The sequence below is a fragment of the Sinohyriopsis cumingii genome, chromosome 10, assembly GCF_028554795.1.
Source record: "Sinohyriopsis cumingii isolate HCF-2022 chromosome 10, ASM2855479v2, whole genome shotgun sequence".
NCBI lineage: Eukaryota > Metazoa > Mollusca > Bivalvia > Unionida > Unionidae > Sinohyriopsis > Sinohyriopsis cumingii.
Window position 1 is genome coordinate 27,203,371 of NC_142970.1, and position 21,154 is coordinate 27,224,524.

A 21,154-nucleotide genomic window follows, 5' to 3' on the forward strand; every position below is an offset into this window, starting at 1 on the left:
ATAATTACCATTTTTCCAAATGATGATTTAAATCATCGTCGACGAAGACCGCTTCCTGCTATTAAATTTGCTGTTATATTTTTTCTGCTTCTTCAGATATCGCCGCTAGTTTTTGATTTGCAGCCTGATTTATTATTTTACTTACGTCTGCGGGCATCACCTCAGTACTTGGTAATTTTACCGGTTGTTGTTTTCGTCGCAATAATCGTGCAAGTCTTTCTTTAATCGCCGAGATCGCCTTACCAACAACATTGACAATTGCACTAGGAGCTTTATCACGAACAATATCGATAGCTTTCATCGATAATTGTTTTGCAACAAGTACTGCTTTTGGAGCTATCCTTGTAAATAATCCCTGAATAACATCACCAAGTCCATCTCCGTAAGTAGCTCTATAGATTGGTAATCGTGAGTTTACCGCTCTGACCTGCACGGGTTTACGATGATTATCATGTATGATCATCTTATTTAATTTGCTATTTATCTAACAACTAGTCATCAACAAGTTCATCGATAAGTTCTCGGTAAACGCCGATATCCATGATACCACCTTGAAATAATCGCCGACAAATATCAGATGCTTCATTAATTATTTCTGGTGAATTATTTCCGTCACGTTTTCCTCCTATGAGAACTTTTAACCGTGACACATCATTAATAATATTATCAGGACAAATAAAATTATATCCCAGACCACTGCCAGTAGCTCCTTCGTCTGTTGTTTCTGTGTCTTTCTTAGATAAGGATCTTCTTGTTTTTTTAATATACTTTTTAATTTTCGACAAAGAAGACTGTTGTTGTCGCGAAGGTGGAGAATATTGTTGTTGTTCTATTTGTCGCAGAAGTGGAGAAGACTGTTGTTGTTCTATTTGCCGCAGAGGTGGAGGAAGTTGATACTGGGAAAGTTGTTCTTGTTCTAGTTGTTTCAGTCTCTCTTTATAAAGTCTTTTTACTTCTTCTTCAATAATTTTATATTCTCGACCTTTAGCCTGTTTTTCGTTGTGATATACGCGATATATATATCTAATAGTATTATCATCACTTACTTTTTCATGACGGGGTTTAAAAATATCAGATTTATTAAATATACTATTTAATATTTTTTCGGGTAAATGTTCTTTTTTAGTATTTCTAATTTCTTCAACAACCCCTTTCCAAAATTTTGCAATCAATTCTACGTTTTTTTCTACTAGTTCGGGTTCAGGTGCATGTTCTTTTTGCACGTCGGCGACTTCAGCACATAGTTTTCCAATTTCTTCAAGTGTTTCCTCACCAACAGGTGGAGGTTTAGCCGCAGCTATTTCCCTGGCTATGCCAGGTGGAAGATCTCGTAAAATCTTCTTTGTCTGTTTAGTTCTTCTTGCTATTTTTTCGGTTTGTTCTGCTGTTTGTTTTGATACCGGAAGAAGATCCTCTTTGATGACTGTTGTAACTTTCTCAGTAGCTGCAGTGACGGGCTTAAACAGTTTTTTAGTGTCATCTTCGTATTCAACTCGTGCTTCTTGCTGCGCTTGTAGATTTTTTCTAAATGAATCTCGCACGGGAAGAAATTTTTTAATTGCTTCTTGTCTCTCTCGTGCTATTCTTGCAGTATGAGATTCTGGATGTACCATTATTTTTAATAAAACAATTTTTTAATTAATAGCAGCAGAGAGGGCGCCTACCAACGTTGGTCGTCCAGTAAATAAACAAAAAATAAATAAACACGTAGAGTACTTTATTTTTCAGCTGCCTTTTCGAACTAAGGTTTTATTGATGGGGTTGGTTTCAACAGAAATAAAAACATCTCAAGGAAACGTTTATTTGTGAAAATCTGGACCTTTCTACGAGATGATTTTATTTTGTTTGTTTTATTTGTTTGTCGGAATTCTATGGTCTGTTCGCCCTCTCTGCTGCTAAAGTAGTATGTGATAAAATGTTGTTGTTGTGGGGTTTAACGCCATTTTTCAGCACACAATAGACTATACATGGCGGCCAGTATTAATGGTGGAGGAAGAGCCCAGGAAAGAACCACCCACCCACGACAAGCTACTGGCACCCACGAGAAGCTATGAGACTCGAACCCACGCAGACAGAGGTGAGATGGCAGTGAACCATAACGGAGAGCGCTTGAGACCACTTGGCCACTCAGGGCCCCTTGCGATAAAATGTTTTGTCTAAAGAAGCATATGAGGATGCATACTGGAGAACATCCATTTAAGTATGACAGTAAAGTGTAGTCAGAATGACTCTCAGAGGTTGGGTTCAAAACTATTTTAGTATGAAGTATATGATTAAGTGTTTACTCAGAGTGGACATCAAAATTTGCAGAAGAGGAAACATAATCTACACAAACAATTTAAATATGTAATCTGATCTTTAGGCTGTGGAATCTGAAGATACATACTGCATTGCCTGAAGAATACTGCATGAAGATACATACTGCATGAAGAATACTGCATTGCATGAAGAATACTGCATGAAGATACATACTGCATGAAGATACATACTGCATTGCCTGAAGAATACTGCATGAAGATACATACTGCATTGCCTGAAGAATACTGCATGAAGATACATACTGCATGAAGAATACAGCATTGCATGAAGAATACTGCATTGCATGAAGAATACTGCATGAAGATACATACTGCATTGCATGAAGAATACTGCATGAAGATACATACTGCATGAAGAATGCTGCATGAAGATACATACTGCATGAAGAATGCTGCATGAAGATACATACTGCATGAAGATACATACTGCATGAAGAATACTGCATGAAGATACATACTGCATGAAGAATACTGCATTGCATGAAGAATACTGCATGAAGATACATACTGCATTGCATGAAGAATACTGTATGAAGATCCATACTGCATGAAGAATACTGCATGAAGATACATACAGCATTGCATGAAGAATATTGCATGAAGATACATACTGCATGAAGATACATACTGCATGAAGATTACTGCATGAAGATAAATACTGCATTGCATGAAGAATACTGCATGAAGATACATACTGCATTGCCTGAAGAATACAGCATGAAGATACATACTGCATTGCATGAAGAATACTGCATGAAGATACATACTGCATTGCATGAAGAATACTGCATGAAGATACATACTGCATTGCATGAAGAATACTGCAGGAAGATACATACTGCATTGCCTGAAGAATACTGCATGAAGATACATACTGCATTGCCTGAAGAATATTGCATGAAGATACATACTGCATTGCATGAAGAATACTGCATGAAGATACATGCTGCATGAAGATACATACTGCATGAAGAATACTGCATTGCATGAAGAATACTGCATTGCATGAAGAATACTGCATGAAAATACATACTGCATTGCATGAAGAATACTGCATGAAGATACATACTGCATGAAGAATACTGCATGAAGATACATACTGCATGAAGAATACTGCATGAAGATACATTCTGCATGAAGAATACAGCATTGCATGAAGAATACTGCATGAAGATACATACTGCATTGCATGAAGAATACTGCATGAAGATACATACTGCATTGCCTGAAGAATACTGCATGAAGATACATACTTCATTGCCTGAAGAATATTGCATGAAGATACATACTGCATTGCATGAAGAAAACTGCATGAAGATACATACTGCATTGCATGAAGAATACTGCATTGCATGAAGAATACTGCATGAAGATACATACTGCATTGCATGAAGAATACTGCATGAAGATACATACTGCATGAAGAATACTGCATTGCATGAAGAATACTGCATTGCATGAAGAATACTGCATGAAGATACATACTGCATTGCATGAAGAATACTGCATGAAGATACATACCGCATGAAGAATACTGCATGAAGATACATACTCCATGAAGAATACTGCATGAAGATACACACTGCATGAAGAATACTGCATGAAGATACATACTGCATGAAGAATACTGCATTGCATGAAGAATACTGCATTGCATGAAGAATCCTGCATGAAGATACATACTTCATTGCATGAAGAATACTGCATGAAGATCCATACTGCATGAAGAATACTGCATGAAGATACAAAGAGCATTGCATAAAGAATACTGCATGAAGATGCATACTGCATGAAGATACATACTGCATGAAGAATACTGCATGAAGATACATACTGCATTGCATGAAGAATACTGAATGAAGATACATACTGCATTGCCTGAAGAATACTGCATGCAGATACATACTGCATTGCATGAAGAATACTACATGAAGATACATACTGCATTGCATGAAGAATACTGCATGAAGATACACACCGCATTGCATGAAGAATACTGCATGAAGATACATACTGCATTGCCTGAAGAATACTGGATTAAGATACATACTGCATTACCTGATGAAAACTGCATGTAGATACATACTGCTTTGCATGAAGAATACTGCATGAAGATACATACTGCATTGCATGAAGAATACTGCATTGCATGAAGAGTACTGCATGAAGATACATACTGCATGAAGATACATACTGCATTGCATGGAGAATACTGCATGAAGATACATACTGCATTGCCTGAAGAATACTGCATGAAGATACATACTGCATTGCCTGAAGAGTACTGCATGAAGATACATACTGCATGAAGAATACTGCATGAAGATACATACTGCATTGCATGAAGAATACTGCATGAAGATACATACTGCATGAAGATACATACTGCATGAAGCATACTGCATTGCATGAAGAATACTGCATTGCATGAAGAATACTGCATGAAAATACATACTGCATTGCATGAAGAATACTGCATGAAGATACATACTGCATGAAGTATACTGCATGAAGATACATACTGCATGAAGAATACTACATGAAGATACATACTGCATGAAGAATACTGCATGAAGATACATACTGCATGAAGAATACTGCATTGCATGAAGAATACTGCATGAAGATACATACTGCATTGCATGAAGAATACTGCATGAAGATACATACTGCATTGCCTGAAGAATACTGCATGAAGATACATACTGCATTGCCTGAAGAATACTGCATGAAGATACATACTGCATTGCATGAAGAATACTGCATGAAGATACATACTGCATTGCATGAAGAATTCTACATTGCTTGAAGAATACTGCATGAAGATACATACTGCATGAAGATACATACTGCATTGCATGAAGAATACTGCATGAAGATACATACTGCATTGCATGAAGAATGCTGCATGAAGATACATACTGCATGAAGAATACTGCATGAAGATACATACTGCATGAAGAATACTGCATGAAGATACATACCGCATGAAGAATACTGCATGAAGATACATACTGCATGAAGAATACTGCATTGCATGAAGAATACTGCATGAAGATACATACTGCATTGCATGAAGAATACTGCATGAAGATCCATACTGGATGAAGAATACTGCATGAAGATACATACAGCATTGCATGAAGAATACTGCATGAAGATACATACTGCATGAAGATGCATACTTCATGAAGAATACTGCATGAAGATACATGCTGCATTGGATGAAGAATACTGCATGAAGATACATGCTGCATTGCATGAAGAATACTGCATGAAGATACATACTGCATGAAGATGCATACTGCATGAAGATACATACTGCATTTCATGAAGAATACTGCATGAAGATCCATATTGCATTGCATGACGAATACTGAATGAATATACATACTGCATGAAAATACATACTACATGAAGAATACTGCATGGAGATACCTACTGCAGCAAGGAATTGCAGCATAAAGTTTATGATATAATGTCTGGTGAAGGTAAAAGTGTGCCAGATGTTTCATGCAATTGATCAGTTGTGAAGTTTTATGAGGAATGTCTGATCAGAGTGTACATGTTTAGTGATTTAAAATTGACTTGCCCAAATCATGGGACAAACTTAAATTTGTCTTAGGTAAACCCAAGTTACTTGCCCATGGGCAAGTGCAAAAAACAGAGTGAGATCCAATATATTTTATTTAACGCCAGCTGTCTGGGTAAAATATATAAAAATCTAATGTAGCTCTGTAAAAGTTCTTTTGTCAACATGGGTCATGTTTATTTTGTATTGCTTTATAGTTTGCAATTTTTTGCCCTGGAGCCTGTCGTTGTTGTTGTAGAGTTTAATGACATTTTTCAGCACACGATAGGCTATTTATGGCAGCCAGTATTTATGGTGGAGGATGAACCCAGGAAAACCCAGGAAAGATCCATGACCCACGAGAAGCTACTGGCAAGCTTTCTCACATACCCCCATTGGCTGAATCCGAGACTTGAACCCACACAGACAGAGGTGAGATGGCAGTGATCCGTAATGGAGAGTACGTTAGACCACTCAGACACCCTGAAACCTGACCAGAGTACGTAATCAGCTTTATTTACTATGTATTGTATGTAATTTCGATTTTGTAGTCAAGGTCATCACAGTTTCCCTTGCAGACATGATAATGCAAATATTTACTATTTAAAGCAAATGTTGACAAAGGAAGAAATATTTTTATTTTAACTTCTCAGTTACATTTTAATGTTAATGTCTGGAACTTGAGGACCTAGTGCCGTTAGATGTTAAAGTTAGTGTTGAGTAGTTTATCAGCTTACTGGTTTGAACCAGTCGGCTTTCTGAAGATTGTTTTCATGCATGTCACCAATGTTAATATGTTGTGGTACCAATTACTGATTATAGAAATCTTGAGATTTATTTCACTGTGTTGTGATACCAATTACTGATTATAGAAATCTTGAGATTTAGTTCACTGTGTTGTGGTACCAATTACTGATTATAGAAATCTTGAGATTTATTTCACTGTGTATTATGAAGTAAAAGGGACTGGTCAGTTGATAAATTCATTGAAAGTCTGATTGAGATTTCAAAGCTTTAGCATCCACAAGCAGTGTTTATTTTGTGTTGTTTGCATAAACTTTGCAGGAAACCACTGCATGCATACATACTACTTGCCAAACAATTAAATGGATAAAAGTAAGTTTTGTTAAATCTTTCTAAAAAATCTCCTTGTCTAATAGTTTGATGCATATCTCTAAGTTGACTATGACTAATTATTAATGTGGAAGTGGAAAAAGACAACACCCCCCCCCCAGAGAAATAGCAGAATAAATTTTTGATATTTATGAAATAAATAAATAATATGGCCCTTTTATAGAGCACTCTGTTATAACACAAATTTAGATATAACATGATTGCTGCATGGCTCACAAAATTTAATATAATGATTTTTTTCAACATGATAAATGTATTTTTCTTTTTTGTAAAATTGCTAATAATAATTTGTAAAAAGTTTACTATCATTTTAGGGAAGAGATTGCATATGAACGCAACAGAAAGAAGTTAAGTGGGGCGGGGCTCCCAAAGTTCTGTATACATGTAAAATTCTCGTAGAAGAAAAATGTTTTATTTTAATTTTTTCTTCTTACAAATAGTGTGAAAGGTTTATTTAGGTATCACATGTGACATTGCCGTGTTGCAACTTGTGAATTTTTATCCTTATTGGCAACAAAATATACCATCTAGCAATTGTTTTGAAACATCATTGTTGGCTGTTTAGGCTTGTATATACACTGGAATCTATTTACTGTTACGTAAATAAATCCTTTGTTCATATTGACAAGCTATAATAACAGTTATATCATAGTCTGCTTATGCTGAAGTCTAGCCTGGGTACTGTATGCCATGATACTGGCTGGGGTACTCCATGCGATGATACTGGCCTGGGTACTGTATGCCATCATACTGGCCTGGGTACTGTATGCCATGATACTGGCTTGGGTATTGTATGCCATGATACTGGCCTGGGTACTGTATGCCATGATACTGGCCTGGGTACTTTATGCTGTAATACTGCCCTGGGTACTGTATACCATAATACTGTGTTACTGGACTGCATACTGAATGCCATGATACTAACCTGGGTACTGTATGCCGTGATACTGCCCTTTGTACTGTATGCTATGGTACTAACCTGGGTACTGTATGCCATGATACTTGCCTGGGTACTGTATGTTATCATACTGGCCTGGGTACTGTATGGTCCAATTGACCAAACAAACAGTAATTCTTTTTGTTAAAAATGTATCCAGAACAAATTGTTTTGATGAAACATAAAAGAAAACAGATTAAAAGGTATAATGGCATAAGGTACCCATTCTAGTATCATGGCATAAAGTACCCAAGCCAGTATCATGGCATACAGTACCCAGGCCAGTACCATGGCATAAATTATCCAGGGAAGTATCACGGCATAAAGTACCCAGGCCAGTATCATGGCATAAAGTACACTGGCTAGTATCATGACATACAGTACCCAGGCCAGTATCATGTTATTTAGTCACCAGGCCAGTATGATTGCATACAGTACCCAGGCCAGTATCATGACATACAGTACCCAGGCCAGTATGATGGCATACAGTACCCAGGTTAGTATCATGGCATACAGTACTCAGGCCAGTATCATGGCATACAGTACCCAGGCCAGTATCATGGCATACAGTACCCAGGTTAGTATCATGGCATTCAATATGCAGACCAGTATCATGACATACAGTACCCAGGCCAGTATCATGGCATACAGTACCCAGGTTAGTATCATGGCATACAGTATGCAGACCAGTATCTTGACATACAGTACCCAGGCAAGTATCGTGGCATAAAGTACCCAGGCTAGTATCGTGGCATACAGTACCCAGGCCAGTATCATGGCATACAGTACCCAGGCCAGTATCATGTTATATAGTCACCAGGCCAGTATCATGGCATACAGTATGCAGACCAGTATCATGGCATACAGTACCCAGGCAAGTATCGTGGCATAAAGTACCCAGGCTAGTATCGTGGCATACAGTACCCAGGCCAGTATCATGGCATACAGTACCCAGGCCAGTATCATGTTATATAGTCACCAGGCCAGTATCATGGCATACAGTACCCATGCCAGTATGATAACATACAGTACCCAGGCAAATATCACGGCATACAGTACCCAGGTCAGTACCATGGCATACAGTACCCAGGACAGTATCACGGCATACAGAAGCATCGACTGTTCTCTATAAAATCCTAAGCAACTAAAAAAAAAAACTGTCAGTCTCAATGTTCTAAAATTGTTCGATTTTGCTGCCACAATAACAAATGATTACTTGTTTGATCCTCATACATTGTACTTTAACGTTGACTTCAATAACACATCCACCCATCCTCAAAGCAAGCAGACTAAAATCTTCAATTAAGACAAAAGCACCTTTCATCAAAGGAAGTGAGCACCCAACTTAAAGCACTGGAATGATGGAGTCTTGCAGTTTCCATAGTGACTGAAAGATGTTTATTATGCTGTGAAAGTTTCATCTTTACATGAGTAATGTGTATGCTTGTGATAGATACCGCTAGCTGCATAAGATGCAAATTAAATTATAATCTTTTGAAACTATATATATCTGGCCATCAGGTGAATCGAAGCTATTACACTTTTTAATTTACTCACATGTTTTGATATATGCATGTTGCATGTAAATAACTATAGTCACGTGCTTCTGGTGACAGTGTCATAGTGAATTGGCATGTGACACGTGATTGTTCGCCATGGGATATGGATCAAACGAGGACTACCCTTTTTAATATACATAGTATCTTTTATTTCTATTTGGATCTGATGGCTATGTGAAACTCGAATTATGATTTTTTCCGATACATGTGCTGTACTTAGTTCATTGAGGATTGTACTTAACAAATATAAGTTGTCAATTTGTCAATATGCAAGTCTGTTTCAAACTAGTTTTGTCTTCATTTGATTAAGAGCACATTATTGCATCTGCTTTTATAACCACACCCTCGGCCATTGTTTTGATACATACAGCAGGGTCACACTGTATATCTGGTTTCTAAATCTCCACGCTGCATTTTTATGTACATGTATTGACTTGTATAAACATAATTATCAGCATATCATATTAAGGTGAAAACACAGATTAAAGAAAACGAAGGTTATATAACATTATTCCTTCAAATATCACACATTTTATTTTATTTTTAATACATATATTGGTATAATATCTTGCCCAGTAGACTTGTATAAAATTTGTAAATCCCAATGTGTTAACTATGATTTATACATGACACTACACACTATATTAAATCCAATTAAGTGTGTACATTGTAGACTAATAAAGCATATGAGGACACATACTTGAAGCCTGAAGATTGTAAACTAATAAAGCATATGAGGACACATACTTGAAGCCTGAAGATTGTAAACTAATAAAACATATGAGGACACATACTTGAAGCCTGAAGATTGTAAACTAATCAAACATATGAGGACACATGCTTGAAGTTTGAAGATCGTAGACTAATAAAGCATTTGGGGACATATACTTGAAGCTTGAAGATTGTAAACTAATAAAGCATATGAGGACACATACTTGAATTATATATGTATGATTTGGATTTTTAACGTAGCTTTAACAATTTTTCAGTCATATCGCTACGATGTCTGCAATGTGGCAGTTTATAGTGATGTCTAGCACTGGGGCATCATGCCGCAGACATGTAGCATGATGTCCCACTCAGTCACATTATCCTGACACCGGGCCAACCAGTCCTAACACTAACCTCTTAATGCTGAGCGCCAAGCGAGGCAGCTGTTAGTACCATTTTTGTAAGTCTTTGGTATGACTCGGCCGGGGATCGAATCCACGACCTCCCGCATCCGAGGCGGACGCTCTAACCACTAGGCCACCGGAGCGGTGGACACATACTTGAAGCTTGAAGATTGTAAACTAATAAAGCATATGAGGACACATACTTGAAGCCTGAAGATTGTAAACTAATAAAGCATATGAGGACACATACTTGAAGCCTGAAGATTATAAACTAATAAAGCATATGAGGACATATACTTGAAGCCTGAAGATTGTAAACTAATAAAAACATATGAGGACACATACTTGAAGCCTGAAGATTGTAAACTAGTAAAGCATATGAGGACACATACTTGAAGCTTGAAGATTGTAAACTAATAACGCATTTGGGGACAAATCGTTTAAGCGTGAAGCATGTGATGAAATGTTTTGTCTGAAGAAATCGACAAGCATGCAATTGTTTTTGTAAGTCTCGACATTCATGCAGAGAAAGAACAAAACTTTTCATTGTTTGATTCTTATGTCACTAGGTAGATCGACCCATTGAGAGATTTTGCCGCCACAGTAACAAATGACCACTTGTACTTTAACGTTGACTTCAATAACACATCCACCCATCCTCAAAGCAAGCAGACTAAAATGTTCAATTAAGACATATTGTAAATAAATAAGATTCAGGAATGTTAGTCATTACCAAACATAGCGGGTCTGAAAATTTAACAACCAAAAATGCAAATAGGAACATGATAATATATTCAGCTTGTGACACATAAGAGAAATATCACTTCACATGTTATAAATATCACTTCACATTTCATGGCTCAATTTGCAGAACGTATATTATGAATATCACTTAACATATAAATATCACTTCACACTTCATGCCTCAATTTGCAGAATGTATATTTCCAGACAACCAATATTTTTTCATTTTATGGTGTACTATAATCTCAAAAGCCATTTAAAATCAGTCATTATCCCCACTTTTTGCAGGGGACTGAAGAATTGTTCGAAAGATATGAAAACATCGTTCATATGGCTGTGTGAACCAGATTTACACAGCATCATCTAATTCTGTATCATTTTTATAGTCAGTGCCAGTTTTCATTTGAACCCATCTTTGGGATCAATATCGTGCACGTAATCATAAAATTAAATCTCATCCATGAGCTATCCTCTGATTGTTGATTAATTTTTAATTCACTGCAAACTTTCTCTCATCATAAACCCTATCTATGATACAAAGATATTCATTCACCAAGTATGTTTGGTAAACAAAAATATCAGTCTGACACGCAACTTCAAATCTCAATCTTAAGTATAAAAAGTCTGAAAAGATTGATCAGAAATCCTTATCTCTTTCTGCATGTACCTCTTGCAAGAAGAAAGGGCAGGTCATTTATGATTGCTGCTTTTTGAACAAACAAGCAACGAATAAGGAGATGTCTTCTAAATGCACCTATTTCTTAGGGGTCACCATCATATATTAAAATCAAAACATTTGTTGAGTCAAAGTTCATTCTGATTTTATTATGGAGAATTATGAACATTTACAAGGAAAGGTTCCGTATCACTTGTTGATCATTTTGTCAGGAATGTTAAGGGACAAAGGAGGTTTTTAGTCTTTTTTTGTTATCAGGTACATAGGATTTTTCTGAGATGGCTTCTTTTAATGAAAGTGTTTTTAATCAGGAAGTAGAGTGCAACTTTGTTAATGTTTCTCTGCATTGCATACACCTGTCTTTAGACGTAGCCTCAGGACCTGTGACAACCAGAATAGTGTTGTCTTTACCCATCGAGGGTATTAATTTATAACTTGGCATTGACCTAACTGGAGATAAGATTGTGGTTAATCTACCTGTAACTAAGAAGCCTCTTTGGATCAGAAAATCGATCCTATTAAGACTCAACTCTCAGATATATATCCCACTTGTGCTAAAGCCAAAAGAGATCTAAAAATTTTGATCATATAATTATTCCCTTGGATAATGTATTGATTGATCAGTCTTTTGATTAGGTCACTTCTGATTTGGGTATTGATCAATGAAGATGAATTGACAACAGTTATGCTATCTCTACGCATTCTCATCATTTTAATCAGGGTACTTAATGTTTACTTTTATTCAGAATGGAGCTAACATAATACATCAATAAAATGGTTCTACTAAATGTATTTAATTATTTGTCGGTGTAATATGACCATTAAATATAGTTGTTTGTTTTAGACCGATCTGCCTTAGGAAATAGCACTAGATCAATTATTTTTGTTGGAATGAATTTGAATCAATTCTTTTGTAAAACTTATTTTGCTTTAGCAGTGTATACTAAATATACAATAAATATATGGGGGAAATGCAGCCTACGCTAAACATACAGGAGTGTATATGGGGAAATTCTGAGTATGCTAAACAACATACAATAATGTATAACCTCTTAATGTTGAGCACCAAGCGCGGCGACTGATAGTACCACTTTTTCAGTCTTTGGTATAACTCGGCCAGAGTTCGAACCCTCAACCTCCAACTTCCTAGGAGGACGCTCTAACCACGGATCGGTCGGAAATTCACTGTACTAAACAACATACAATACTTTATATGGATAAATCAGTGTATACTAAACAACATGCAGTAATGTAAATGCGAACATGTAGTGTCTAATAAACAACATGCAGTATTGCATATGGGGGAATTTAGTGTCTACCTATCAGAGCGTATTACTATATACTGTAAAAGCATGCAATAATTTATATGGAGAACTTCATTGTCTTCTGTGTACTGTAACAAAATGCAATACTTTATATTGGAACATTTAGTGTCTGTTGGAATTACATCCTTAATGGCGATGACAAAAGCGGTTGGTAGACGTATAGCGTCTCAAGAACGCACACGAAATAGGAAAATGTCTTCTATTATCCAGGTGTTGAAACCAAATGATCTCAAGTGAAACTGCTTGATTTATCAGCAATGATAATGTTAGCCAAATAATGCTGATGCTCATTATGCGGGATGTACTTGCATCGATGATTCCACTCATCTTGGAAAAGTGGCATCATTAACCTGGATTCATCAACAAGACCTGGAATACACTGGTTCACATACACGGTGAAACCTGATCATTTATTGTAATTTGACTCGTATGGAATTTTCACCAACAAATTTACTTTTTGATGATTTAACCATAGGCGCTAGAACCTATGGTGAAAAAGTTCGCCGCCGCTCTTTGATTCACTTGTACCTAAACAAACAGAGTTAGATGGACCAATATGTGTCCATCTTATTATTAAAGTGGTACGTGCGCCTCAGGGTTCACCAATACCTCTAACAATTATTGGCTTTACATCGAATGTCATTTAATAGTACACAAAATGCCAATTGACATCTACTGTGCGCATCTAATGTTGACATTCAATATGTTTTGAAGTTGTGATTCGCTATTCAACAGAACCAGGCTGAAATAACTGAGGACAGAGGAATCGGAGACTGGTATGTCGATTGAGTTTATACAAAAATACATTCATGTCGTCAAGGCTTGCTGTAAAACTATACATGGATATAAACTTTGTAGAGTTGCCCCAAGCACACGCTAGTAACTATATCTACCTTAGGACGTTTCTCCAATGTAGGAAAGGAGACAACTGACGTTTTAACAAGTTATTAGCTTATTTTCTTAAACATAGATGGTTTCTATAAACTTAAATTTCACATCTTAAAGTTGCGTGGATAGGATATTTTTACATTTCATTTATTTCTGGTGGACGTGGTTCAATTGCAACATTGAAACACGATGTCAAGTCTGGGGAATTACCCATACGTAACCTATCCGGACTATAAAATTTTACATTTATGGTGTAGGTATCATCGGCCATCGGAGATGGAATTCAATTAGAAGGAACCAACATTTTCCAGCTTGGCACTTAAACATTATTGGTGGTTGTATTTAATATCAGATTATATATAAGTGGAGGATTCTGATCGGGGCCATGAAGTAGGGGAATTTGCCGTCTGAGTGTTGCATCAGCTGATCACTCATGCCAACATTGATAAAGATTTTGTTCCACTTGTCAGGATCTACATAGCCATGGTGTTAACAAACCTTCATATACACTGATGTATAATTTTCTTAAGGGTCAAATAGAAATTAATCATTGGAATTACCCCATTGGGTCAATACTAACTCTAGGTCATTTCGAAGCAATCGCATTAGCATGTGAAAATGACAGACAAAAGACGAGCCACCATGCGTGTTAATGCTCAGTGACTCTTTCTACAACGCTTTAGTGGAATTCACTGCTGATCCATCATGGTTACGTTTCCCAATGAATATCTGCACTTACATTAATTCAACTAAGACTAAATAAGATCTCGACTTGTATTCAGCAAGGACGCACTTGACTGATAAACAATTCTGGGCAAGGACAAGACCCCTAGTTTCAAACATTATTCAGGGGTGTAATCAGTATAGTGTTACGAGTATATCCTCTTAAAATAAGTAAAAGAAAAGAGTGAAAAGCAAAAAGCTTGTAAACTTCAACAACTAATTTATTTCTCTAAAACACAAAGCGAAAATAAAAATGAACTTATGTTTTTGTGAATTAAATACGAAAAAATCAAATATTTATAGAAACTCGTATCAATTTAAAGTCATGAACACTACTTAGTACAAGTCCAACCTAAATCCAAATTGAAAGGTGTTGTGTCTGTTGTAACCTGTGTAATGCTGATGCGACAACAATATTTTGTTGAATCACAGTAATATAATTCCAGGTTTGATATAAATTCCAGTGAATGCCTCTGTCCAATCATGTTATCAGGGCACTTATGCATCTTCAGAGAAATTAATCACTTGAATTATATAATTTAAAGAAATAAATTCCAGCCCAAAACGAATTACTATCGCAAATATAAAACAAATCGATTGTGCTATATCTTAAAACAGGGATGAATTTTCCTTTCTATGACAAGATTATATAGCTTTCTAATTGACCTAATGTCACAATTAGCATTTTCTAAACAAACAAACCTATTACCTAACGAAAGATAACCTTCTAGAATGACTATGATGTTTACAGAATACAAATGTTAGTTATTATTAGAAGCCTGTTACTAAAATTAAAATACAGATCATAGACTATGTCGGGTACACCGGGTGAATTCCAATAACTTAGACATAGACCCAAACAAACATATTTACATCTATTAATATTGATCCTGATATTAAACCCATACACACAGAGAAATATTTAGCTATGGATTATTTGTTTACAAAATATAATAAAAGAAATCAATTCAGAAAATCAAGCCGAAAATAAATTTGACTTTGACAGGGTTAAGTCCAACATAAAAGGATACATCACAATAGCATATAATGCAATACAAAACGAAACTAACTTATTGTATGGTCACCTACTGGTCACTTTAACTGATTAAAAGCTGTAGGTTCGCATTGATACAAGTGTGATTAATTCTGATACAAGGACAAAGTCATGGGGATAGAGCATATGATCTAGATCAGTAAGAGCGCTCCAAAGTCACAATTAACGCACTACTATATCCATTATCTAACACAACAAAAAAGGTAAACACTATAGAAACAAGAGCTCTCAAAAGTCACAATTAACGCACTACTATATCAATTAACTAACACAACAAAAAAAAAAGGTAAACACTATAGAAACAAGAGCTATTAGTAATAGGTACAGCACAAAGGCTTCCACTAACTATACAGCAAGGCCTCAAACAGAAGAATTTGTTCTGGAAACCTAAAAGGAGCCAAAAGAGGCATTCTAGGCCTTAACACCTTTAAATGATCCCGTGAGAGTATGAAAAACCAATCTTAGGATGAATCTGGTAGAAATCCACCATTTCTTAGAAAACAATTGTGGCTTCGAAACCATAGTTAGTAGAATGGGCAATCAGAGGCAACAAATCTTATAAATAATAACGTGAAAATGAAATCAATTCATGTTCTCGCCAATATAAAGTTGTCGCTTACAGCTTATTGAAATCCTGCAAAGCTTAGCAACGTTGCCGTGAACACAAAAATCAGAATAACGAATAATCTTGTAAATGATGTCATGTAAAGCTGGAAGTAAATCGAATAAAGCACAATATAGTTATGCTGCGGAAACCAAGTCAGGAGACCTAACAACCATTGGCCATATCTCCTGTAAATTATATCATATAGCGCTGTATATTCAAACTCATTCAATGTCATAGAAAGGAAAAAGTGAAATACAAATTTAATTAAACACGAACAATGTTTATAAAGTTATGTTGTGGAATCAGTAAAGCTGATGAACAACAAGTGGTCATATCTCCTACTGCTCATGTAATAGAACAATGGAAAGCAAAGAGATTCAACACTCATCAATCTAGTGCTGCATGCCTTAGTTGTAATGTAAATATGTTTAGTCAAGTTGCAGACACGAAAGTCAGTTGAATGGAAAATCTGGGACATTAACTCGTTTAAAGAACCTGATCTGGGTATTTGCATGAAACTGTGCTGCATAGGAGAATGACATAGCATCCAATGACCCAATATTCTGAGTGTGATCCTCTAAGTATAAAAAAGACGTGGTACGAGCACCCAGATAAAGTTACTGTACTGATGATGGGCCTATTATATGCCATAAACAAATTATTTCATAACATAATATTGCATCGCATTGAGATAGTGTACAACTGATATCCAAACATTGTTAAAGTGACTTCATTCTTCACAGTGTGGAACCCAAGTCCACTGAAGGGCCACTCTGATTGAAGGTTTCATATCAGCTATGTATGGAAAATGTATATGTTTTTATATATTTGCATCTTGCTGACTGTTTTGCTCTGACGCACGGGGGTGGGGGTGAGGGTGATGATGAGTAGCCAAACTGGTACATTTTCCACATAGAATTATAAGTATTAACATTCTATAATTTTAAGTGAAAAACGGGATCATCCATCTAGATTTGCCATTGCAATACGATTTTCAAGTAGAACATCAGAACGGTGCTATTTTCATCAAGGTATATCTTGCCCATAAGATGGTTTAAAAGGCAAGTTTCATAACAATCCAATCAGGATTTCTGATGGAATAGTGGCAAAAGGGTGCATACTTGAAAACTGACTTACAGGCATACTTATCAGCATAATGACTTACACCAAAATGTAGATTTTTCATAACACCTATACTTACTAACACAGAATAAAGCACATATCTGACTGAAATTGAGCAGAATAAATGTAACTCATACTGATGTAATTCTCTCTATGTTTTATAGTCAAATCTAAAAAGGAGTCTGAGTCCTCTAATAGTTATTATGCTTGGATACAACGGGAAAAAGGCAGCGGCAAAAGCTTCCACAGGTCACTAGCAAACTTATTGGCCCACCAGTATATATATAAAATAAATAAGCTGTAGATTACAGATTTGTTGAAAGGTTAAATAGCACAAAATACTGGAAAGATGAGCTAAATGACACTTAAAATAGTATTTAATGAGTCTGCATACACGTCCTACTTTTTCCAATCAGTGCTGGACAGTTTTCATAGAGAAACAATATCTTTTCTGTTGGACATCTGGATGCCCGACTGTAGGTTTAGTTTTACTCAATACCCAGTCTATTTAGGTATTCACGCCACATTGACCAGTTGGATTCAATTACCATAGCACACAAATCACGTGGTTTCTGACAAAGCACACGTTCTACTGTCTTTTGTGCTTCGTCTTCTGTATCGATCGTATTGGTTATTTGGAGACCAACCCTTGCATCACGTAGTGCTCGTATGTAGTCGTCTTCGACAGAAGAACTGAATACATTATAAATGGGAGTTAGAAATGGTGAGAAAATTAGCAAAATGTAGCTGCATAACAATCGAGCAAGCCTACCGTTACCATCACCAAATGGATGCAATGTCAGGAACGCAAACAAAAACAGCGTAGCACACTTGAATAATAATATTAACCGTCTCTCTTCATTTTCTTCATTGTCTTTAATTTGACATATTTCTTCCCTCATACCGTTGTATTTGTCGACTAGCTTTAAGACAGCTGCAAACGCTATTTCTTCTGTGGCAAACTGTGGGTATTCATGTTTTTCTTTATCGAATGTGGTCTCTCTTGGCTTGGTGCTAAATTTTCCTGGCGGGGTTCGGTTAGCGGACATTACCCCACCCATAAGAATTTTGTGTGTTTGCACAACATAAGTTTCAACATCGATGAGTCCTACATATTTTCCTGCTTTGCCTTTCATTTTCTTTTCATGTAATTCTTGTGCTACATGTTTGTATCCTCTGTACAGACATTTTATCTCTTGCACATTCTTAGCTGGTACAATGGCCTTATTTAATGAATCATATGTAGAGGCGATTTCATCTTCAGTGCCTCCCTGACTAGGGAAAGCTGGTAGTTCAACACGCTGATTTTCTTTAGACTGGTCATCGCTGGATGATTTGCATCTTTTAGCAACATCATCATCCTCTGCGGAATCAACCAAAGCAGTTCTCTTAACCCCTCTCCCGTTTCCTACTCCATCTGATCCATCTATAAAGCTGTTTATTTCTTCCACTACCCCTGCAACTTCCACTCCAATTTGACCCTCCATTTTATCATTAAACAGATACTTTAGTAAAAAGTCTCTATCTGCTCTTGTCTTTTTTTCGCTGTTAATTTGGGCTCTAAGATACTTCTTTCTATATGTTAAAATCATTGATATCATTTTTGAAACGGTTGGCTTTGCTTGCTGATCTCTTGTTGATAGACTTGATTGCCATTTTGGAGTCTCTGTCGGCTCAAAATCTAAATACTTTTTGCATACACGTGTAGCCATATTTGCGTCTGAAAAAGAGTAAGAAATATCATTTAAAAAATTTATAATACAATCACCTTTTTCATTAGTGTCATAAAGTCATGAAATAGCTGAACATTTTTTTCCAATGACCATATAAGACAAAATGGTACAATGCTTTGCTATGGTTTATCAAAACAAAATAATGAATATATTGACCAAAGTATGAGGCGTGTAAGGGTTGGAAGCATAATTGTGATAGCTCCCTAAACTTTCACGAGCATTCTGAAACGAAAAGAAAGCCACCATTGTAAATCTCAGTCTTGTAGCTAATACAATTTGATATTTAGAGATACATCGTGCAATGTTACGATGTATGTTCCCTCACCAAATAGCTAACGGTAGATGGCCATAATATTTTCATGGAGAAGTTATCTTAAAGTCTAAGTTTAACATCTTTAAAGTAGTTCAATTATCAAGTGTACTCGAAAATAGCTGGATTGTGGAAGTTATATCCCAGCACTAGTTTTAGTAATTATACATTATTACATTGTATTGTTGTCATAATTACCTTTTACCTTATAACTAATAGCAGTTTGTTGTCTTTCATAAAGTTTGCATTTATTTTAAGGTAAATTTGTCCCTGACATCTTTACATCCTTGACAATAACTTACGGTGGCACATGTCTGTCACATCAAAATATGCAAATAACTGCACAAGCCACTAAATTTTCAATTATAATATATGCTGGTTATATGTGTATATAAAAACAATGTCATCGGAAATTTTTCATCACATTTGCTGAATTCATGATACCTGAACTAACATAATAAGCTAATAAGAAGACATAATTATCTGTCCCAACCATGTGAAAATCTGTCCGGAGACAAATATTTTTCAAAGATTTAATACACAGAAAGTTCATTTATCAGACTTATAGTTACCAGGTATATAGGGAAGTGGTGTGCATCCCTATGTACATGTCTTTATGTTGAGTTAAATTCATTTTTTGTAATGTAGCTTTTTAACATGTGGATGTGTAACAACAGAGTCATCCATTTTCCTGTGCATCATTTTCGTTCCAAGAGGATAAGGCAACTTGAATGTGGGCCACAAGTTCACTTCCAGAACTTTATAAGGTCAAAAGGCCGTGTCAACATGCTAACAAATATTATCTAAACGTACAACCTACAACCATGGACAAACCTTATATATCTAAACATTTGTTTACAAATAACCATTAGCTTAAATAACAACCTGTAATCGTGGATGAAGGTTAGCACACAATATAGATATGTTAGGGTCAAAAGGCCCACTAAGAGTCAAAGTATGATATACTAGGTTAAACATTGGTCAAATGAACATGACAAACAAAAATAAGCAACTTATGATTATAAAAAATAACTTACCCAAATATTTTAACCGAAGTTAGATGCAAATGCAAACGGAAATTCCTGGATGATAAGCTCCCTTTACTCCTCAGATATTCACACTATACAGAGAGAAAGAAAATAAAACTGAGATGATGTAAAACAAGCTAATATTCTGAATAAAAGTCAAAGATAGTGTATATTTGCATCGTCGCTGTGTACCAACATTGTGCAAAATCTATTATTCCGACGAGCAGTGAATACATTATGGATAAATCCCAAATTAGTCAAAATGATGTAAACTAAGCTAAACATAACATATAGATCGTTACCCATCAAT

At 35.9% G+C, this 21,154-nt stretch overlaps 1 protein-coding gene across 1 annotated transcript; it reads right to left on the reverse strand.

The window, feature by feature from the left end:
• Positions 1 to 17,444: 17,444 nt before the first annotated feature.
• On the reverse strand, positions 17,445 to 19,485 carry LOC149789805 (uncharacterized). The gene has a single exon (XM_089973129.1). It carries the CDS (start codon positions 19,483 to 19,485, stop codon positions 18,262 to 18,264), a length of 1,224 nt encoding a protein of 407 aa, XP_089829255.1. The 3' UTR covers positions 17,445 to 18,261.
• Positions 19,486 to 21,154: the final 1,669 nt, after the last annotated feature.

Bases quoted from the DNA above. Each gene is read 5' to 3' on its own strand.
- LOC149789805 (XM_089973129.1), bottom strand. From the start codon at position 19,485: ATGGCTACACGTGTATGCAAAAAGTATTTAGATTTTGAGCCGACAGAG.